General features: G+C 40.5%; 1 protein-coding gene across 1 annotated transcript in view; it reads left to right on the top strand.

Annotated features, from left to right (window-relative positions):
* The first annotated feature begins 3,270 nt into the window (after window positions 1–3,270).
* naa15a (N-alpha-acetyltransferase 15, NatA auxiliary subunit a) overlaps window positions 3,271–24,592 on the top strand; it is an 88,730-nt gene continuing 67,408 nt past the window's right edge. The window contains exons 1-2 of the mRNA XM_069925348.1: window positions 3,271–3,712; window positions 23,224–23,308. Coding sequence (XP_069781449.1) covers window positions 3,659–3,712; window positions 23,224–23,308 — 139 coding nt within the window. The 5' untranslated portion in view covers window positions 3,271–3,658. The remainder of the gene's footprint in view (window positions 3,713–23,223; window positions 23,309–24,592) is intronic.

The following is a 24,592-nucleotide window of genomic DNA, read 5'->3' as shown; positions in this document are numbered from 1 at the left end:
TTCAAAACCAAGAAAGAATTTTGTTAATCAATTGTAATAAGGATCACAAGACAAAGATGGTGTCAGGAAACTCATGAACCATATTTTAGTTGACTGGCAAAGGTTAAGATACCTACTCTTATTCCTCGTTCTTATAATCATTTGATGTGAAATAAAAGAAAATAGAATAAGGAATAATTCAACATCACAGAAGTAAAGGCCAAGATCCTTTATCTTTCCCCTTCCAATGAAATTGAAATCCACCTGAGGATCTCTCCTTCATATTAAACTTACTTTCTTCTCATCAGGCTTTTAACATTTATCTTGCATAATCTCTGGTTCATCAAGGTCTCTTCAGTTTATTCTTCTCTTGGTACACTATTTACTCTTGCTCTTACCAGACTCTTCTGCTGCTTCCCTCATTCTGTCTCTTCCAGCTCCAACACTACAAGAGGACTGCCTAAACTATTGGTAAGTCACTTTTTCCTCTACGGCTAAAGGTGAATATTTATTATCAATCTTTTTTGTACATATTGTCTCGTAATAATTACATATGTAATGTAGTTGTCTTAAATAAAATATCTAAGTATATGATTCTAGTTTTGTTCAAAGTACCTGTTTAATTATAACAATAAGGTGGCACAGTTGAGATAGCAGTTAACACGACAGCTTTACAGTGCCATTGATCAGGACGGATTCAAATCCCGCACTGTCTGTTAAGGAGTTTGTATGTTCTCACTGTGCCTCCATGGGTTTTCCCCAGGGCTCCAGCTTTCTCCCACCATTCGAAACCTACCAGGGTGTAGGTTAATAATTGGGTGTAAATTGTTGGCGCAGACTCATGGGCCGAAATGGCCTGTTAACATGCAGTATGTCTAATTAATTTTTTTTAGTGTAATTGTCAATAAACTCATTATTATTAATACTCTTATTATTCATCATTATCTTAATTTTGTTCCTTTTGAGAAAAACATAAGACATATTTTCCAGCCCACCATCTTTACTTGACAAATTATTTTCTGCTCTGCTTTCCTGCTGTTATACACTGCAGGATGAAAAGAGAATCAACAGCTTTCAGCATTTCAAGCATGTTTCACCATATAAAATGCACAAGGTTGACGACGATCTATTTTGTTCCATAATCCATAATTTGGTTAAAAAAAGATTAATCTTAGACATCAGATTTAAAATTAACAATTGTTCTAGTATCCAAAGTCCTATCACTATTTGGAATATGGAAGTGCTTATTATTTCAGGTAGATATATAAAGTTTAGAAAATGTATCATGTCTTCAACGTCTTTCATTTCCCTTTAATATTGTGAAAATTTTGACCAAGGTCACCCCCCCTGGCCTTTAAACGTGTTCAATTCATTTATTTTTCTGCATTTGTTTGTGATATTTTAATGATAAATGGACATGACCACACTGTGTCAATCCTACTGCTTCCAGTTCCTTTCCATTTAGCAAAGCACTCGATAGGCGCCCTTTCATAATACATTTACTATCATATTGTGCAGTACACACATCCAACGAAAGTGGACGTGTGCAGTAATAGAATGTTAATCTGCAGCATTCTATTGTGCCACCTTAGTTATACATATTGCAGCCATAGAACCTTGTGAAACGAGGTTTCTTTAATCGGTTGTACCTGCTTCTTAGACTTTTTTTTTAAAAAAAGGCAACTTCTTCATTCGTTTGCTAATGTTTGTGAGATTCTCCCAATCGTCCCACCATGGTCGAAAATCCGTGGAGGATTTAGTTTAGATTATGCTGTCTTTGCAAGGTTTTCTTTAAGGTCCTCGCCCACGTTACGGGAGAGCCCACTGAAAATACCATCCTCAATCTCGCTTTCCAGAATAATTAAACAATTTTGTTTTGATTCCAACCTTTGCACGAGTTTGGTTCGGCGGCAGTGCCCCTTCAGAACTGCAATGTTGTCGGGTTAAAATGCTCCAGAACTTTAAGACGATTCAGAACCGGTGTTTCTCCTCCCATTCGACATAGGTCTAAAGGTTGCCAACATAATTTGCAAACGACAGTAAATTTTATCACAAAGTTCAGCAGGAAACTCTCCACGTTTTTGATATTCGTCCCCTTTGAGAATAACTACGGAAACTAACCATATATTTATCTAATTTGCTATTTGTGGATTAATTCTGTTCTTTCTGGACGACTCCCTGGTCCGTCCTAAGTAACTGCTGTTATATAGAGAATTTAGGTTAAAAAGACTTAAGTTAAAATGTGATGATTAATCATAAACAGGGAAGCCAGAATGGACAGAGAGTTTACTAGCAGTCAAGGACAGAAGGATCTGCTGAATATGTTTTTTTTAAACCTATCTTTTCATGGTCATAGTGAGAGACATGCAGGAGACAAAGGATTGATAAGAAGTGTGAGAAACAGAATTTAGTGAATGTAGAGTTCACAGCGTACGTAACCAACGTGATAATTAATAATGCAGTTATACTTAGAATGTTTTTGTAATACTAACCAATTAAAACAGTATTAATAAGAAGGGGAAGGGCAAATAATAAGGGTATAAAAATCAATGCACTGTATGTATCGGGGCTTAACTGGTGAGAAACCAGTTAAGTCCAACTCAGCAGACTTGTAAATAAAGCTTGTCGTGTCATCAGTTTTAAAGAGACTCATGTGTGAGAAGTTTTATTTCTGACAACTGCCACACGAAAATATACATTAAAGTGCCAACCCCTTTTAATGTTCGAGACAAAACAGAGCACTCACAAGATTTTTTTAAAAAGTGTTTAAATTAGCCAAGAACAGAATATCTTTGAGAGCCGGAGCGACTTTTCAGCTGTTTACATGTGGAACGCAGACCGCCTACTTGGTACATCATGCCTTCTTCCCCATTGATCAGCTAAATTCCGACCTCCCTCTCAAACAAAACAATTCAGCGTTAATGCTCTCGAGAATGATCTTGCGATGAACGAATAAGTTATTTTTGAAGAATTCATGCTATGCTTTACGCTGCCTGGAGTCAACTTTTCACTCATGAGTAATGTTTGTAGTTTTCTCTTGCATTGTTCTCTGCTCTTTTGCTTCGTTTTGGATTTGTGTCCGTGTTGCATTTAGTTCCAAGCTCAAATATGAAAAAGGTTAACATTTCAGAATAACAAAGGCTTTTTGAACACAAAACAGATAAATTGGCACTGCAGATTCACCAGTCGGAGATCTCGGATGACCAGGGACGATCCTCCTGAATACCATCATCCTCCACTCTCGTCTCTTCGAGAGGTCACTTGACGGTGTGCGGGTTCGTGAGGGGAGCAGCGGCGCATGCGCCATGATACATGACCCACAGGGAGCCGGCGTTGCTTGTGCTTTCGCTGCGGCCCGCCATTTTGGTTGATTTTTTTTTCCCTCTCTCTCTCTTTCCCCCCCGACACCCCACCCCCTCCCCCCTTTCCTCCTCCTTGAATTTCGTGCAGCAGCGAGCAAAGCACGTGAAGGCGGAGGTCTGCCCGAGTCGGCGTGCGGAACCGAGGCACTGCGGCCTTAGTGGCTGGCGGGGGGAGGGTGGGGAGGCAGCACAGTAAGAAGGAGCGTGAACGAGGCGGCCCGGGAGATCGGGGGAAGAGAAAAAAACACACACACACACACACCGGATAACGCGTGTCTCATTCGACCCGGCCGCTGAGCTCGCACCCAGCGCCAACCATGCCGTCGGTAACGCTGCCAGCCAAGGAGAATGCGCTCTTCAAACGAATCCTGGTGAGTGCGATCGGATCCGGTGTGCTCACCACCCCTCGCTATAAGTTATTCACACCCATCCCGGGGCCCCCCGGCTCCGCTGCTCGAGCGAAACTGCGAGTCTTGCACCATTTTAATGGTATCCTCCCGCTCGTTCCATTTCTGTCGGCTGATGTTGTCGGTGTGTTGCCGACCCTGGCTTCATAACACCGCGGCCTTCCGTGTTGGCTCTTTACTTAACTGCCCATCGGCTGGGTCGGAGGCCGCTTTCACGTGCACCAACTCCCGTTCCCCGACTCCCACTCCGCTGGCGAGACGGGATCTCTCACGGGGTCGCCTCGTTTCCTCGCGAAGAGTTCAGCCATTAATGTCCAAGGGAGTCGGGCGTGCTGCATGGTCTCAGTCATTTCAACCGGGCCTGGAGGTTCACCAGGCCAAGCCAAACACGTGAACTGTGCTTGGGCGTTGGATTAGAGCCAGGATGAGGTTTAGAGTAAACTCCCTGGTTTTTTTTTGTTAGTGAGGTTCAAGCTTCACAACATCTCTTTTGTTACAAAGTCATTGATGTTTGTTTTACAAATTGAGTTTTGCATGAATTATCTGGAAACCGGAAAACGCGTTTTACACAGAAGGCGATTCCCTACTTTAACATGAAAATAACTTGGTGCAATCCTATAATGTGATGGATGGGCCTGGTCATCTGGTGTATATTGGGTTTCCCAATCTCTGTATGAAACCATTCAGTGATTTAGGCATCGTCCTACAATTGCGAGTACAATTAAGAGTGATTGTAGGTTGATAAAATAATTTTCTATCAAATCTGTGTCCAGGAAAGTAGAAGAATTAATGCTGGAGTCGAATTTGTAATAAAATGTGTTCAGTTTATAATGTGCCAGACTGGATTAATCTGTGATTCAAAAACAAACTCAGGACATTGCAATCTACTTTTATTGGGTATTCAATGGTAGGGCATGTGTAATTGTGAACATAAATATGCAAGAAGTTGTGATAGTATGAATATGGATGCAAGATTAACCCTTTCTGGAAGGCATTTTTGCTCTTCAAAATATTTATCGATACATTCAGCATTTTGCTTTCAGTCCCTCTGCAGTGTTGCCTTGATAATGTTTCTGAGAATTCTGATCATTAGCTTCCCCTACCATAGTGATTTATTGTGTGGAACTATTTGGATGTCTCTTGTTTGGGGTGAGAGTTTAAATGTTACCACATTGTTTGCTACCATAAATTATTAAACTTCCAAAAGTGACAAACTTTTATTGGTGTTTCATGTGATTGAGGTAACTGTTGATGCCAGTGATCCTGAGGTGAGAATCAAGTAGGTACATTAATGGATATTAATAAGAGTCTGATATTGGTTGTGATAATTGCTGAGGGGTACCTTGGCTATGGCATCAAGATTAACTTCTGTTTTTCAGAATATTATCTGGGATATATCATCTTAAGAGCAAATGTAATTTCGCTTTCTTTTGAACTGCTTTTCTACAGTTTGACAAAAAAAGTTTAATTCTCTGCAGTTGGAACTTGAACTCATAACCCATAGGCCTAAACATAGTGTTAGTACATAACTTGTGAATACTCCAGTACCACTGTTAAAAATATTTAAATGAAATTTGGGGTATTTGCAGAAACCATTTATGTATGATATGGTTAAACCTTCACATTGAATGTGATTGCTCATCTTCCTGAAATGGGTAGCCAGACAGTAGAAATTTAGTAACATTGTAATGTCAAATATAACTGTTTAAAAAGTTAAGATTTTTTATGGCTGAAAGCAGAAACTGAGAGAAGAAACAATTGTATAAATAATTTGGCTATATTGTCAGAACACTTAAAAGAAAAATAGGATCGAGCAGAGCCAACAGAATTTATGATAAGAAAGTAATGCTTGACCAATTTGGAATTCTTTAAGGATTCCACAGCTATAATAAAGAAAGAACTTGTGGATGTGGATTATCTAGGTTTTCTGAAGATGTTCATTAAGATCATACTCAGGAGGTAATAATGTGGCTGAAGGGGCCAAATATCATAATTCCAAGTTTGCTGATAATGCAAAAATATATTAGGTTTGTAATAATGAAATTGTAAATTGCCTTCAGAGATGTGGATGCTGCGCAAATGTGAATATGACAAGTGAAATCTAATGTAGACAATTTTCATCCACCAGTGCACATAACAGAAACACAGATCATTTGTTGCTTGATAAGATTGGATCGTATCGCTATTCCAACAAATTTAGAAGTGGATGAATGAAAGCAAATTTTAGTGCAAATGATATGGCCACCTTTGTTACAAAAGGCTTGAATGCAGCAGTTAGGAAGTGTGATGATTATATAGTACATTGATGAGACTGTACATGAAGTCATGTGTACAGTTTTGGTTTCTGTTAATAAAGGAATGATTGGTCATAGAGGGAATGCAATAAAGATTCTTTAGACTGCAAGTTTTGTTTGTTAAGTTTGTACGAGAGTAGGAAAAGGCTATTTGTTCTTGAAGAATCCTATTTAGACAATGGGTTGCAATGGAGGCCATAACTTCAACTTTTACTTTCCTGTCATGTTTTATCAAATGAAAATCTATTTCCAATCATTTTTTTTAAACTTGACCAGCATCCATAATTTTTTTAAAATGGAATGTACTCCAGTTTTTCACTACCCTTTATATAAAAGTAATTTCAGTGTAATTGAAGTATTTCTGAAGAGGATTAGAAAAGAAATCATAAGGCAGAAGAATTACATCCTCAGTTTTGCATTTCAACCCTCTGAATAGAAGGCCAATGTTCATTTTGCACATTTGCATTTGTTTTTGTTTATTGGTGCTCTCTCTGACTGCTTTTTGAAAAAATGTACATATTTCACGAATCCAAAATGAGTGATGAGCATTTTTGAAATTGTAATTCTGTTTGCAAATAAAATTAGTCATTCAATGGAAAACCTGTATAGCATCGAATGGCTAATTTTAGGAATTTTTTCCTTGCACATTATTGCATGATGTCTTTCTTCTTTGGCTTGGCTTCGCGGACGAAGATTTATGGAGGGGGTAAAAAGTCCACGTCAGCTGCAGGCTCGTTTGTGGCTGACAAGTCTGATGCGGGACAGGCAGACACGGTTGCAGCGGTTGCAGGGGAAAATTGGTTGGTTGGGGTTGTGTGTTGGGTTTTTCCTCCTTTGCCTTTTGTCAGTGAGGTGGGCTCTGCGGTCTTCTTCAAAGGAGGTTGCTGCCCGCCAAACTGTGAGGCGCCAAGATGCACGGTTTGAGGCGTTATCAGCCCACTGGCGGTGGTCAATGTGGCAGGCACCAAGAGATTTCTTTAGGCAGTCCTTAATGCTTGGACAACATGCAGGCTACTACATGGTACCATTTGGCATGTTCTTGAAATCAGAATAGACCCTTTAACTCCTTTGTTTCAAAGATAAACAATTATTAATCCATTAGCAACTGTTTGCCTCCCAACTCTGTTCTCCATTTATTAATCTGTGGTGATCTTTGGAATTCTATTATTTTCCTCTTCTCTTTGTATAGGGAATCATCTCAGGTTTCAGTAGTTAGTCAACTTTATTATCTGTCATTACCAGATTATGTGATTAATCACTGTCCATGAAATTCCAGTAGTTTATTAGTTAAATGAACCTATCTGTTGTTATTTGATGCTTTTGAAACAATGGAGTGATGTTTTGCAGTTTTCCAAACCTGAGGCACATTGTCATATTGAAATAATTTAACAATTGGGGTGGGACTATTGGGTCTCGATGGCTTTTGCATTGTGTTTTATCATTTTAGAAATATCTTGTGGTTGTAGAGTTCCTCCCCTTGATTTATTCTTAATCTCTTTGTATCTTGGGTATTTATCAATCTGTGATGATTAGACACATAATAATATTTCTACAGGCTCTTTAGTTTTCATTATAGACTTGGCTGTATATTCTTTAACCAGACAGTTCAAGTTGCAAATCTTCATTTAAATATATTTATCATTGGATCTTTTCAGTTTTTCATTCTTGTTTTTGCATTACATTTATTTTCTTTCGGTCTTCAAATCTTGTTTTCTGCTTCTCCATGAATTTTATTTTGGACATAAAACATGATAACAGGCCATTTCAGCCTATGAGCCCATGCTGCTCAATTACACCCAATTAACCTACACCCCCAGTACATTTTGAATGGTGGGTGGAAACCGGAACCCCTGAGGGAAGCAGACACAGGGAGAATATATAAACTTACAGACAGCATGGGATTCGAACCCTGGTTTCAATTGCTGACATTGTAATGGTGTTGCACTAACTGCTATACCAACTGTCCTGCCCCAAATGTGTTGTATTTGCTTCTACAATTCTTTCACTTGAGTAGTTCTTTGCATGACACCATGTACTTTAAACATGAGATGCAATCCATTCATAGTACAATTGTATCACTGGACAATTTTTTTCCAAAAGGTTTGTTTCCTGAAAAAAAATCCTGATCATAGACAACTTCAAGCTGAAGACAAAGATAATATCAGATTTGCTATATCATGTAGGAAGTTGGTGAAAAATCAAATGAACTTTTCTTGAATTTAACTTTTTTAATTGCATAATGATGCTAATACATTGCATTAGTTCAACTGACCAAAAAAATGCTTTGTTGCTAATTTTTGTTCGTACTCCATCTGATGCCTCTCCTATCAGGGTCCCAACAATAATTGGCCAGCATTGATGGATTCTAGTCACTCTAATACTGATTTTCCATGGTTGCAGTGTCCTGGTGAAACCTTTCACTATCATTTTCACTGACTATACTAAAATTAGGGAAGAAGTCCAAGTGCTAATCCAGAAAATGACTTTATGGTTTTGTATGCTTGACGTAGACTTAAAATATGACACGAAATCACAAAAATAAGTTGTATCTTTAAAAAAAGATACCTGATAGGAAGATGATTAAAATGATTTTTGAGATCAGCAGCCTAAAATCCATAAAATACACCCAGAAATGTTCAGGAATCAAAATCTTTATTGTCCAGTGTAATGTGCACCACAGCAAAATGTCATCTAATCCAATTGGTCCGCGCCAGTATTTCTCCTTGACATAAGCTGTTTTTGCCATCTGACCCAATTTCATGTCATTCTGTCCCTTGTACACTTGCTCGCAATATTTCTTAACTACAAATTTGTTCCCTTTAAATACTCAGTGATAGCATGTGCTTTGGTGTCACTATTTGCTTGATGAAAAGGTTACTCTCTAACATGATTTTTAAAATATTTTTTTTTTAATTGACAGCACCACCATGAAAGGGCCTTCTGGCCCATGAAACCCATCCATTCCAATAACACCCAATCAGCCTATCAACCCTGTGTGTTTTTGGAGGGTGGGAGGAAACCGGAGCACCTGGAGAAAATTCACGCAGATCACCAGAGAATGTACAGTGCTGGATTCGAACTCTAGTTGCTGGTGCTATTATATTGTGGTGTTAAATGTTACACTAAACTTGCGTCTGATTCCTGATGAAAATTGATATTATAAATTTTAGTGAATTTATGAATCCAGGTGCCCATGCAAAATTAACTATTTTTAAAAAAAAAAGTTAAACAAGAAAAATCTCCAGATATTTGTGTCAAATGCAAAATCTAGTGCTGGAGAAACTCTGCATGTCATGTAGCATCCATGGGAAGTAAAAGGCAATGTTTCCCGTCCGACCCTTCGTCAGGAATCTTGACAGAAAAAAGGTGGGAAAGAAAGAATGTTTTGCTAGATTGGAGGACTATGACCAGTGGTGTGCTATATCTGCTCTTATTTGTCATTTGCATAAATGATTTGGATGAGAATATCATTGACATGGCTTGTAAGTTTGTAGATGCCTCCAAAGTTGGTGGTACAAAGTGGACAGTGAAGATTCTTCTAAAAACAAAAATGCTGGAGGAACTCAGCAGGTCTCACAGTGATTTTAGGAGGTTAAGATGAATAACCACCATTTCAGGCCTGAGCCTGACTGAGTTCCTCCAGCATTTTTGTGTTTTTATTACAATCATAGCATTGTAGAGAAGATTCTAAATCAGGATGTACATCAAGTGGGGAAGTGTTCTAAGGAATGGCAGATGGGATTAACTTGGATAAGTGTGAGATGTTAGATTTTGGGAAGTTTAAATGTGCAGATCTTGCACAGTAAATGGCAAGACCTTGGGGAGTGCATGTATTGTGAAACAAATGTAAAGATATAAGTACATGGTGCCTGAAAGTGACAGAGACAGATGGGTCAGGGTGGGGATGAGGTGGTTTGTGAAGAATGCATTTGGTCTGCTTGCCTTTGTGGGTCAAAGTATTGGGTCTAAGAATTGGGTCATCATATTACAACTGGACAAGGTGTTAGTGAGACCACACTTGGGATATTATGTGTGGTTCTGCCATAGGAAGGATGTCATTAAACATAAATGATTCATGAGGATGTTACTGGGACTGGAGGGCTTGAGTTGTAAGGAGAGATTGGATAGATGAGAACTTTTTTTTTCTTTGACACACAAGAGACTGAGGGGAGACCTTTGTTAAACAGTATGAAAACATGAGGGACATAGATAAGGTGAAAGGTCACAGTTTCCCAGGGTAGGGGAGTCTAAAACAAGGTGTAGATTTAAGATGAGAAGGTGAAGATTGAAAGGGAATCTGAAGGTGCAGCTTTTTCACACAGGGTGGTGAGTATATGGAATGAGTTGCCAGAGAAAGTGATGGAGGCAGGTGCAGTTACTTTTAAGTCACTTGGATAGGGAAGGTTGAGGGGGATATGGGCTCAATGTGGGCAAATGGGAGTTGGCCATTGTTGGAATGGATGCTTCTTTGCTCTATAACTCTAATACTCTACCTTTGACTTAAACCAACAAGTTGAGTGCTAGTTACTGTACTTCCCAAGAGATGACTCTGTAGTCTCCAGAGAAGAGTGGTATGATTAGCTCACTCAAAAAGATGCAAGGATTAGTTGAAAACAATAGAGAATTGGTTTACATTATGTGACAGTCCGATCAGAAACGGTGTACTTGAAAAGATGGGCATATTTTTGGTTGGGAGGGAGAATAAGCGCAGACTTTGGTGGTAAATGAAGATGGGTTGTTAGGTAAGAATGGAGATGTTCAATATCAGCTACCATAGGAAATGTGGGAGGAATGCAGATGGAAAAATTCATTTAATTAATATAGACACATGGGAGTAAGAAATGGTTCTCATGGACCAAATGAGTTTGACAAGAAGACTAGAAATTGGAAGGACATAAGATGGGAAGTGGAGTAGTCGGGAAGGCTTGTGAAGGAGAGAAATAAGAGCAAGGTGCAAATTCAGAAACAAGGCAGCAGGGAACCTAAGAGGAATGCTGACAGTTGATGGGGGGAAAAGAGGGAAGCGATAAGAGCATATTTTGTGTAACTTGATTGCAAAAAAATTTCCTTGCATTCATTGTTGAAAATTATTTTCTGATGTAATGAAATTCAAGGATTTAAATTATGGAATGTTAAATCAAATGCCATTGTTAGCAACAACTTTTCCAAGGCAGAATCGCTCTATTAGTGTGCTTCACAAATAAATTTTCTAAACCAGATTCTGGGTTAAATTCTATATAATGGCATAACTGATTGCAGTCATACATGATAAAAATATAAACCATTATAACAAATAATCCTGGTGCCTGCTTATTTATACTTCAATTTCTTGCTAATTTGTGTTTTAATTAACAACATTTCATAATGTATTAAGGTAATAAGGTATTACTCTACATGTATGCTCTACAGGATTGAACATTTTGAATCCATAGAGTTAAAACTTGTTAGAATTTCACCTGCATCATTCTTTGTGACTGGCAGGTTTTGCAGAAAATATAAAATGCTCAGTGAAATGTACTTTAAAAATACATTTCTTCAGATTAGAGGAGTATTTTTAAGTTTGCTAAATTCTGGACATTACTAAATTATAATGAAACATTTGGACAATTTGCACCTAAAAATCCTGAATTATTAGCTGCTTTCAGGTGTTCTGATAGAAGATTAAGCGCCTGCAGGCGCAGCTAGAGCAGTTCAACTAGCACGTTTAGGTGGCCACGGAATGGATGGCTTTCTGGCACCTAAACGTGCCAGCTGACTGCTAGCCGCCTAGCAGCGAAAGCCGGCTACTCCGGACAGGTGTCTAGTCCTGCCCGCGCTGACCTCACATCATAGCAGCGCATCAAGGCATGCCTGAAAAACAGCTCAGGCATGACAACTCCCGCTGCCGGTCTCCCACCCTCGCCCGCCTGATTCCCATTGCTGCTGCCTCTTTCCCCCTCCTACCCTCACCCATCCGACTCCCGTTGCTGCTGCTGGTCTCCTCCCCCCCCGCCCTTCTGACTCCCATTGCCACTGCCGGTCTCTTCACCCCCCCCCTCACCCACCTGACTCCCATTGCTGCTGCCGGTTCACCCCCACCCCCCCTCACCTGCCCAACTCCCGCTGCCGGTCTCCCTCCACCCCACACCCCCGAAGCGGCAATGGAGGGTGGGCGAGGGTGGGGGGGGGGTGGAGAAACCGGCAGCGGGAGGGGGTGAACCAGCAACGGGAGTCGGGCGGGCGAGGGTGCGGTGGGTTGGGGGGGGGTGGGGGTGGAACCAGCAGCGGGAGTGGGTATGAAATAAAATTTGAAAAAGTCTACTTTAGTCTGGCTTCCTTGTCCATGGAGTCGATGGCTGATGATGTCACTGCGACATCATCAACCCACTCCCTAGCAGCTTGGCCACTTTCAGCTGCCATAATCGATACTCTGAGCAAGCTAGTTATACCTCTCTGAGAAGGGTTAGGTGAGTAACCCTCCTGGCTGGCTTTTCCGGTTTCATATGGCCACCCGACAACAACACAGGAGTATTCTGTGCATCTTTACAGTAAGGGTTTGTGGCCACCTGAAAGTGGCTATTATTTCAATTGTTTTATTAACAGAAAAAGGAACTTGGCTTGCTGCTAACCTCAAAGGTCCATACAAAAGCAATGGTCTTTGAGAGGAAAGCTTGGGTTTTGCAATTACTCAGCTGTTGACGTGGACCCGAGTATATGACTGTTGTGATATCATCATACTGGTTTGACTGCCAGTGATCTGAAAGAATCCTCAGAGACAACACTCCACAAAGCAAAATCAATGCTCTTAATTAGTTTTTTTAAAGATTTAGCAGTGTTGTTCATGAAGACTGGACATCACAAGAAGAAGGAACAGATGCAGGCCATTTGGTCCATCGAGTCTGCTCCTTGAAACCTCCCTGAGCTAAACTGGTCTCACATCTAGTTCCAAGTTCCAGCCTTGTCCCCATATTCCATGAAACAATAATTAGATACTTATCAATTTCCCCTTTAAATTCCCCCAATGATCCAGCTGAATGTGGCAACTAATTCCACTACCCTCTGGCTAAAGAAATTTCTCCTCATCTCTGTTGTAAATTGGTACTTTTTAATTCTAAGACTCTGCCCTCTTGTCCTAGAATCACCCAACAGGGGAAATCTCTTATTCACATCTATTCTGTCCAATCCATTCATCATTCAAAATGTTTTTATGAGATCCCCTCTCATTCTTCCATATTCTAATGAATAGAGTCCAAGAGCCATTAGGCGTTCCTCATATGTTGGCCTTGTCATTCCTGGAATCATTCTGTTTAACTGCCTCTGTAGCCTTTCCAACTTTGCTATATTTCTAAGATAAGGGGCCCAAAACTGCACACAGTACACTCCAAATGAGGTCTCACCAGTGCCCCATAAAGTCTCATCAACACCTTTATTCTTGTACACAATCCCCTTTGAAACGAATGCCAACCTAGCATTTGCCACCTTTACTGCCAATCCAACCTGGTGGTCAGCTTTCAGGTTATCCTGCACGAAGTCCCGTTGTACTTCTGAGGTTTGAATTTTCTCCCCATTCAAATAATCTGACCATTTATTTTCTCTACCAAAATGCACAACTGTACATTTCTCAACATTATATCTCATCTGCCATTTCTTTGCCCATTCTCCTAAGCTGTTTAAGTCTCTCTGCAAGCTTTCGATTTCTTCTACATTACGTACTCTACCACCTAATCTTGGTGTCATCTGCAAACTTAGCCACAAAACCATTTAATCCACAATCTAAATCATCAATCTACATTGTAAAAAGTGGCCCCAACACTGACCCTTGAGGAACACCACTAGTAACAGGCAACCAACCAGAATAGGATCCCTTTATTCCCACCCTTTGCTTCAGCCAATGCTCTCCCCAATGTATTATTTTTCCGGTAATTCCATGTTCTCTATCTTATTAAACTGCCTCTTATGTGGAATCTTATCAAAAGCCTTTTGAAAATCCAAATACACGACATCCACAGCCTCTCCCTTGTCCACCCTATTTGAGATTTCCTCAAAAAATCCCATTAGGTTGGTTAGGCAGGATCTTCCCTCATGAAACCATGCTGGCTTGGACCGATCATGCCATGCATCTTGAAGTATTCCATAACCTTGTCCTCAAGGATCAATTCCAACATCTTTCCAACTACCGAAGTCAGACTAATAGGCCTATAATTTCCTTTTTTTCTGCCTCCCTCCTTTCTTAAATATTAGCAGAACTACATTTGCGACCTTCCAATCCTTGGGAACCATGCCTGAGTCTATTGATTTCTGGAAAATCTATTCCAATGCCTCTATAATCTCCAAGGCCACCTCCTTCAGAACCCATGGGTCCACCTCATCCGGTCCCAGAGACTTATCTACTTTTAGACCAATCAGCTTACTAAGCACTTTCTTTCTTTTAATCCTGAGTGTACTTAATTCTATTCATGGAGACCTTTGAATATCAGGTATATTGCTAATGTCCACAGTGAAGACTGATGCAAAATGTCCATTTAGTTCCTCTGCCATCTCCTTGTTACCCATTATAATTTCTCCAGCTTCATTTCCAATCGGCCCTATATCTACCTTGTCTCTCTTTTACTTTTTATATATTTGAAGAACTCTTTTGTATGTTATTAGCCAATTTCCTTTCATAATTCTTCTTTCCTAATGACTTTTTTTGTCTAAGTTTTTAAAAATTTCCCAGCCCTCTGCTTTTCCAGTCTCTTTTGCTTTTGTTTTAGCTTTAACCTCTCTTGTTAGCCACATCTGCATCATTTTACCATTCATAATTTTCCTTTCCCTTGGAATATATCTATCCTGTGCTTTCTTTATTGTCGAAATATCAACCAATTCTGTTCTGCCATCTTCCCCCATCTAGCTTACTTTTCCAGTCAACTTGGTCCAGTTCCTTTCTCATACCACTGTAATTCCCTTTGTTCCACTAAAATATTGACACCTGATATCATTTTTCCCATTTCACATTGGAAGCTGAACTCTATCATGTTGTGATCACTACTTTATAAGGGCTCCACAACCTTTAAATCCCTAATCACCACCGGTTCATTACACATCACCCAATCCAAAACCTGATCCTCTGGTGGGTTGATTGACCAGCTGTTCCAAAAAGCCATCCTTTAGGTATTCTGTAAACTTTCTCCTGAGACCCTGTACCTTCCTGACATTCCAACCCCTTTTCATATTAAAATCTCCCATAATTATCTGGACATTCTCCTTCTGACACACTTTATCTAAATCCAGCTGCATCTTGCAGTCCACATCCCGACTGGTGTTTGGGGGCCTGTATATTACAGCTGGTAAGGGCTTTTTACCCTTGCCATTTCTTACTTCAAACAATAAAGATTCTGCAATTTCTGTCCCTATGTCCCTTCTTTCAAGTGATTTAATAACATTGTTTACCATCAGGTCCACGCCAACCCCCTCCTCCTACCTGCCTATCTTTCCTATACAAGGTGTAACCCTGCACATTCAGTTCCTAATCACATCCCTCATTCAGCCATGTTTTGTTGATGGCCACAATGTCATAACTTTCCGTTTGTATCCGCACAACTAGGTCAGCATTTTAGTACAATACCCAAAGAACGACATCTGATTTCTCTGTAGACATATCATTTGTTTAGGCTATATATTTAAACATCACAGTTTTTACAAATATTTTAAGGCTTCTTAGAAATATTAATGTGGGAAATTATAATACATCAAATTAGATTTCCAGTGCCAGATAGTTTAGTAAATAAGATTAGTATATTCTAAAATTCAATTAGATCTGATTAGTTTTATTGGGATAGTTTGTAAATACAGTACAACTCTGATTATCTGAAATGGTCGATACCAGGCAAAAAAAAGGCCCAGTAGCAACACCAAATCTCTTGTATCAATGTTTAAACAACTTTTATAAATATGTAAAGAGAAAGAGATTAGTTAAGACAAATGTGGGTCCATTACAGTCAGAAAGAGGTGAATTGATCATGGGGAACAAGGACATGGCAAACCAATTGAATTACTACTTTAGTTCTGTCTTCACTGAGGAAAACAAATAATTTTCAGGAAATTTTAGGGGACCGAGGATCTAATGTGAGGGAAGGACTGAAGGAAATAAAGTCAAGAGGTTGTGTTAGGTAAATTGAAGAGATTAAAGGCAGATAAATCCCCAGGGCCGGATAGTCTGCATCCCAGAGTGCTTAATGAAGTAGCTGAAGAAATAGTGGATGCATTAGTGATATTTTATCAAACCTCTTTAGATTCTGAATTAGTTCCTAATAAGAGGGTGGCAAACGTAACCCCACTTTTTAAGAAGGGAGGGAGAGAAAACAGGAAACTAGACCAGTTAACCTGACATTGGTAGTGGGGAAAATGCTAGAGTCAGTTATTAAAGATGCAATTGCGGCACATTTGGCAAGTAGTGATATCATCGGACAGAGTCAGCATGATTTTATGAAAGGAAAATCATGTCTGACGAATCTTATAGAATCCTTCAAGGATGTAACTAGTAGAATGGATAGGGGAGAACCAATGGATGTGATATATCTGGACTTTCAAAAGGCTTTTGATAAGGTTCTGCACAGGAATAAATGAGCTCTTTTCAGAATGGCAGCCAATGACTAGTGGGGTGCCGCAAGGCTCAGTGCTAGGACCACAGTTATTTTCAATATATATCAATGACTTAGATGAGGGAATAGAAAACAGCATCTCCAAGTTTTCAGACGACACGAAGCTGGGTGGCAGGGTGTGGTGGATGCCAAAAGGATACAGGGTGACTTGGACAAGTTGGGTGAATGGGCCAATGCATGGCAGATGCAATATAATGTGGATAAATGTGAGGTTATCCACTTCGGAGGCAAGAACAGGAGAGAAGATTATTAGGAAAAGGAGAGATGCAATGAGACCTGAGTGTCGCTATGCACCAGTCATTGAAAGTGGGCATATAGATACAGCTGGAAGTGAGGAAAGTGAATGGTATGTTGGCATTCATAGCAAGAAGATTCGAGTACAGGAGCAGAGAGGTTCTACTGAAGCTGTACAGAGCCTTGGTGAGTCCACACCTAGAGTATTGTGTACAGTTTTGGTCTCCTTATCTGAGGAAAGACATCCTGGCCATAAAGGGTGTGCAAAGATGGTTCACTATATTGATACCGGGGATGGCAGGACTTGCATATGAAGAAAGGCTGGATTGACTCATCTTGTACTCGCTGGAATTTAGAAGATTGAGGGGGGGATCTGAAAGAAACATGTAAAATTCTTAAGGGATTGGACATGCTAGATGTTGGGGAAAACCAGAACCAGGGGGTCACAGTTTAAGGATAAGAAGGAAGTCTTAGGACTGAGATGAGAAAAAAAACTCTCTAAGAGTGGCGAATCTGTAGAATTCTTTGCCACAGGAAGTAGTTGAAGCCCGTTCCTTATCTATATTTAAGAGGGAATTAGATTTGGCCCTTGTGGCTAAAGGGATCAAGGGGTATGGGGAGAAGACATGATCAAAATGAATGGCAGTGTAGGCTTGAAGGGCCAAATGGCCTACTCCTGCATCTATTTTCTATGTTTCTAACAGACAATAAGTCTTTTTAAGCATTAAAATGTTTAATTCTCACCCAAAAAAAAAGTCTGGCCACAACACTGACATTGATCACTGAAACCTCCCAACTGCCGCCACCAATCCCTGATGTGATCCCACCACTGCCGCTGATCCTCAGGGAGGCTTCCTGGGCTGGTGGAACACTCACAGGTGAGTTGGCAAGCCCTGGTCACCAGAGTTCTCGATTCCTGAGTCTGAGAATCCTCCCCTAGCAGGGAGTCACATGTGTGATAGTAGACCAAGAGGAGGGTTTGGTGTCGGCATCAGGAGTTTCGATGAGCCGAGGAGAGAGGGAAGGGGAGGGAACACCACTGAGCCCAAGGTCCTGAACCTGCGTGAGAGGCTGCTCTCTTCGATGATGCCAGGACAGGGGGTTCTTCTGACTGCTTGCAGCTGGGAGATGGTGGCCCACAGTTTGAGAGAAAAGTCAATAGGGGAAGGTAAAGAATAAATAGAAAGAGAGAGGGGAGGGAGTTACCTGAAACGAGGACAATCGTGTCTCTAATTTCATGTCGAGTTCGTTTTTTTTCCAACCTGTGAGGTCAGTTTGGCTCTGAAAAAATTTTGGAAACGATGATTTCTGATTTGTTTCGGATATCCTCATTTATCCAAATTTTTTTATAAATTCCAGATAAATAGGGATTTCGGAGAATCCAATTTCGGATAATTGGAGTTGTAGATTTTTTTATATCCATTGATTCCACATCACGGAAAAAAAGCCATTAGGGCCAGTTTGTTTGTGCTAGTCAGTAGGCACTGCCACAATATCTCTATCCTCAAAACTTGCTCTATAGCCCTTTATGCCCAAGTGATTCAAGTGTTCATTTAGACACTACGTAAATGCTGTCAGCACCCACTTTCAACTATATTCTAAGGCAGTGTGTTCTTTTATAGAAGGGTGGAACTGTGACTGCTGAATCAGCAATAACAAACTTGTGCACACCATTGCCAATGCTATAGCTCTTTTTTCACCAGAGCAAAATATGATTTGCTGTATTTTTGATTGACTTGAAGAGATGGATTTCCCAGAATTTTTCTCAAATTTGCCTCAGGCATTTTATGTTAATTTTCTTTTTGAAAGTGTTGCATAATTGGAGGATAGAATTTTTGGTGCATTTGAGTTGGAGCATATTGGAGTGGGACAGGCTTGATGAATTGGTGGGTTTTTGTCTAAATTTATTTAATTTTGCAGTCATGAAAAAAAATCTTTTGTCAAGATCATGTAAATATCTAGAGCAGTGGAGTGAATAAAGATATAACTGGATAATGATTCGTAGCCTTGGAAGAAAGGATTATTGATGGAGTGAATTCAAGATTATAATATTGGAATTGAAGCAGAAGGCAGTTTTCTTTTCACTGGACTAGTTTCAGATCAATACAAAGCAAAAAAATGTTGGCAAAATCATGAGCCAATGCCCTTTGCATAATTTCAATTGTACAGTTTTGATATTAGACCTGCAAAGATGGATATTTAAAAGTGAATGAGATGCAATCTTGGGCAGAAGATTTGGCTTGAACATGAGTGATTAGCTGGATTTGGGAAGCTAATATCTGAATCAGCAAAATTTGCAGAACGAGGCTTTTTTCAAGGGGTTCAAACAAATTTGAGGAAACGTGTTTCCAATTGAAAAGCAGTTTTCAGATTGATGTATACTGTAGGACAAGGTGTTACAATCCTGACATTTTAGTATTGGTTAGATTAATCCACTTGTAGTTAGTACGGTAGGTTGCCTCAATTACAATAATGGAAGATGACCTCTAGGGAATATTAATTGGTACGGGACATATCTTTAGTTCTATTCCCAAGTATCATTGGGTGTTTCAGCCTTTTAAATACAAGACACCCTCTGCCAAGACAGGCCCACTGCAGGCTGATCATTGTGTCTCATGTAATCCCTCCTTTTCAGCCAGAGCTAGTGACTGCTCATTTCAGCTGAGTTGGATAGGGATTTAATTGCCTTTCTGAGGGCCTGCCCTGAGGTCCTACTTCCCTTAGAAGCTTGGTCGTGAATTCAGCAACAAATCCTCTACAAGTGATTGCAACCGGGTGTACCCTAGCTTTCCAGCCTCGCTCTTCAGCGGTAAGTTTAGTATAGAGAGTGTCTTCCTTTCTTGGGCCTCTCCCAAGGAACTGTCAGCTCAATAATGAAGATTATCTGCTGAGAGCTGGACCAGATCTGGTCTCAAGTTGGGGTGGCAACTTCCGGTGGAAAGTGAGTCACTGGCTGAGGCCCACAAGCAATTTCCAATCTCTGGCTGTGTTCAGTTGGCCTATGTTTCAGAGTGAGGAGGAGTGGGTCCTGTGACTTATTCCCTCCCAAATGAAAGATATTAGGCATGGGAGGGTGTCTGCCATTGCACCCAACCAACATGTGCTTGAGTGTTGCAGGAACTGGGCAGTGGGGACATGCTGGGTCATAGGACATAGAAGGATACAGCACAGTACAGGCCCTTTGGCCCTCAATGTTGTGCCAACCCATATATTCCTTCCTAAAATAAGTACTAAACCTTCCCTACCCCATAACCCTCTTTTTCTTTCATCAATGTGCATGACTAAGAATCTCTTAAATGCCCCCACAATATTTCAGCCTCCACCACCATCCCTGGCAAGGCATTCCAGGCACCCACAACTCTGTGTAAAAAATATTTCCCCTGATATCTCCCCTAAACTTCCCTCCCTTAACTTTGTACATGTGTCCTCTGATGTTTGCTGATCCTGTCATAAGAAAAAGGGGCTGGATGTCCACCCTATCTATCTATCCCTCTCATAAACTTGTAGACCTCTATCAAGTCTCCTCTCATCCTTCAATGTTCCAAATAGAAAAGTCCCAGCTCTGCTAACTTTGCTTTATAAGACTTGTTTCCCAATCCAGGCATCATCCTGGTAAATCTCCTCTGCACACCCTCAATAGCTTCCACATCCTTCCTATAATGAAGTGACTCCGAATTGAACACAATACTCTAAATATGGTCTCACCAGAGATTTGTAGAGTTGCATCATGGCCTCCCCTGAATTCATTCCCCCTATTAATGAATCCCAGCATCCCTTAGGCCTAGTTAACTATTCTATCAACCTGGGGGCAACCTTGAGGGATGTATAGATTTGAAACCCAAGGTCTCTCTGCTCATCCACACTCTTGAGTAACCTACCATTAACCCTATGTTCAGCCTTCTGGTTTGTACTTCAAAAATGTATCACCTCACACTTATCTGGATTAAAATCCATCTGCCACTTTTCTTCCCAACTCTGTATCCCGATCCTGCCTATATCCTCTTGTAACCTTTGACAACCTTCAGCTCCATCCACAATTCCTCCAACCTTTGTGTAATCTGCAAACTTACTGACCCATCATTCTACCTCTTCATCCAGGTCATTTATAAAATATCACAAAGAGCAGGAGTCCCAGAAGAGATCCTTGTGGCACTCCACTGGTTATGACCTCCAGGCAGGATACTTTCCTTCCACTACTACTCTCTGCTTTCTTCCTACAAACCAATTTTTTTATCCACACAGCCAAGGTTTTGTTGATCCCGAGCCTCATGATTTTCTAGATGAGTCTCTCTTGGGGTCCTTGTCAAATGCCTTTCTAAAATCCACGCAAACCACATCTACCGCCCTACCCTCATCAACTCCTTTTGTTATCGCCTCAGAAAACTCATTTAGACTTATGAGGCACGCCTTCCCTTCACAGAGCCATGCTGACTATCATTAAGTACACTGTACTTCTCCAAATGCTCATAGTTCTTATCTTTAAGAATCCGCGCCATTAGTTGAACACCACTGGCATAAGACTCACCAGTCTAAAATTCCAATGATTCTCCCTATTACCTTTTTAAACATTTGCCATTCTCCAAACCTCTAGCACTTCCCCTGCGGCGAAAGAGCATTCTAAGTTCATAGCCACTGCTCCAACCATCTCTTTTCACTTTCCACAGTTGCCTGGGGTATATTGTGTGTGGCCTCGGGGACTTATCAATCTTGATGTTTTTAAGAAGATCCCTGTAGTGGCCCATGCCTCAGGCCAACACTGGAAATGTCGTCAAGCGCGGCGACCGGCAAGACCTCGCATGGGGGGCTGAGCCGCCGGTTTCCATCGCCCGCCTATAGAACAGTGATGCAGCTGAGCTCACTATAAAAGGCAGAGCTGCCCCTGAATAAACTGTGTTGAATACACTCTACTGCCGTACGTGTTTTCTTTCCTCTGCAAGTTTTGAGCTACAGCCCAGGAGCGACCCTGCTACAATCCAACACTTCCACTTCAATTTCCACATTGCCCAGTGCACAGGCTTGTTCAATTTCCACCTCACTGAGATAAAGGTCTTTTTCTCTTGTGAATACTGTTGCAAAATGTTCATTTAGGACCTCCCCAACCTCCTCTTGGCACATGTTGCCTCCTTTATCCTTTAGTTGCTCCACCTTCATTCTCATCATTTTTCTATTCTTCACATATGCATAGAATGCCATGGTATTCTCCTTAATTCTACATGCCAAGGCCTTCTAATTTTCCCTTCAAGCTCTCTTAAGTCCTTTCTCAAGTTCCTTCCTGGCTACTATATACTTTTCATGATCCCTTCCTGTTTCCTGCTTTTTAAACTTAATGTCCGCTTCCTTCTTCTTGCCTGACCTGTTTCATCAACCATGGTTCCCTTTTCCTACCATCTTTTCCTTGTCCCAGTGGAACACAGCTATCTTAAACCCTGCACAAGTGGCCCCTAAACTTCCTCCACATTACTTCTGAGCTTTCACCCTTAAACATCTGTTTCCAGTTTATTCTCGCAAGTTCCTGCCTTGTCCCTTCATAATTAGCCCTTCCCCAGTTAAGCACTTCCCATTTTGACATATTTATCCTTTTTCATAGCTATGTTGAAGCTACATGAGTTGTAATCACTCTCACCAAAATGGTCCACTACCTGATGAGGTTCATACTCCAGAACCAGATCCAGTGTGGCCTCTCCTCTAGTCGGCCGGTCCACACATTGTCAGGAATCCTAGTACAAATTCAGCCCCATCTATCCCTCTTATAGTCAGTAGGTGCCAGTCAATATCAGGAAAGTTCAAATCACCCATAACTACAACCCTGTATTTCCTGCACCGTTCCAAAATCTGCAAAAATCTGGGTCCACTCCAAACCACAAATTCAGGTTTGCAGGAGAGGGCAGGAAATCATATGTGGGCTCTGATGATAAAACTTGTTCTATTTAACTCTTTATTCCACAAGTCCGTCCGAGTTAGTGTCCTTCTAGGTTGGTTTCTTTCTTTCAATCCCTCCCATCTTGTCCTTGTGTGATTGCTCAATGTTTGCTATTTCATATTATCAGTGTGGACTAGAAGGGCCAAATTGGCCTGTTTCCGTGCTGTAATTGTTATATGGTTATTTCAAAATGGATCATACAGTTTGAGCATTATTCAGCAGTAGATATCAATTTTCAGATGTAGCTTGAGAAAGATGACTGGTTTCCAAGAATTTTGGTGTAACAACCATTGTTTTGGGGAGGATGATATTGTGGCTGTGTTGTCTCAAAGATTTGCATCAATATTATGCTACTAGTTTTTGTATTTTCTAATTGATATTTCCTTCCTCTCTATCCCCTCTTCACAGAAATGCTATGAACACAAACAGTACAGACATGGGTTGAAGTTCTGCAAACAAATCCTTAGCAATCCAAAATACGCAGAACATGGAGGTAAATTAGCTTTATCATTTATAACTTTTCCGTTGATTTTTTTTTTCTTTTTGCTAATCCTAGCCCAGATCTACTTTATTTGCTAATCTTTTGCTTTTTTGCTAATCTACTTTATTGCAAGGTTTTTTTTAATCATTGTCGATATTACTTAATGTTTGTTATTTGGTTGTTGGGTTATGATGCAAAATTACAATTGTAATTGTCAATAATGCCGTGTTCATGGAGTGATTTGGGAGGAGAAGGTTGACATGTACGTTTCATAGTTTTAGATTTTGAATAATCTTATCTCCATGAAGTTTGGTAAATTTCCTTAGCTTTTTGTCATCTTTTTGAATTACAGACCTCTGTGAAAATTGTTCTTTTTAACATTTAGTTACATGTATGGGAAGAAAGTCAGTGGTGTTTGTGATTGAAGCAATGCAGTGTTTTGATTTTTTTTATGCTAAGCTCTGTTAACCTTATTTACAACTCAAAATCCTAGAATCGTTGAAACACAAGAAGAAGCTTGCTGGCCTATTGTGCCTGTACTGGAGCAACTTTTAAGTTCCATTCTCTGTAGCTTTTCAAACTTTTCTTCACCATGCACTTATCCAATTGTGTCTTGAAGGCACCACATGTAGGCAATGAAATCCATATTCAATCACGTGCTGCATTTTAATAAAAGCATTTTGTCATGTTCTCTTGATTCTCTTTTCATCTGTATCATTCCTGTAATTTGAACTCCTTGATCTCTATAAAAGTGAGCAGCCTTCCACTATTAACTGTAAAAATCCTTCACAATTTTCTGAGTTCTTTTCTCAACCTTAAAGCAGTTGCAGCCTCCATCCATTCTGTAACTCTAGTCCTTCATAACCTGGTCCCGGGAGATCGCTTCACTGAGCACCTTTGTTCTGTCCACATCAGTGACTGGGATCTCACCATTTCAATTCTGCATCCCACTCCCGTACTCATGTGTCTGTCCATGGCTTCGTGTACTATTCCACCAAGACCACCTGTAAATTGGAGGGAAAACACTTGATTTTCCACCTGGGCACACTCCAGCCAGATGCCATTGACATCGACTTCTCTGGTTTCTGCTAACCTATTCTCCATTCTCCCTCCCTTCCCTTCCCCTTGACCTATTTCCCTCAGCTCTCTATCCCTTTCCCTCTCCATTCACTGAGCCATCCCTCCTGCCTTTGGGACTATGCTCCTCTCCCCACCCTTCCCCTCCTCCCATTTTTTTTTGGGTGCCTGCTGATATCTTTCCATACCTTGATGAAGGGCTCAAGCCCGAAACATTGG

This window comes from Narcine bancroftii, chromosome 3 (assembly GCF_036971445.1).
Source record: "Narcine bancroftii isolate sNarBan1 chromosome 3, sNarBan1.hap1, whole genome shotgun sequence".
Classification (NCBI taxonomy): Eukaryota; Metazoa; Chordata; class Chondrichthyes; order Torpediniformes; family Narcinidae; genus Narcine; species Narcine bancroftii.
This window is presented reverse-complemented; position numbering and strand designations above follow the sequence as displayed.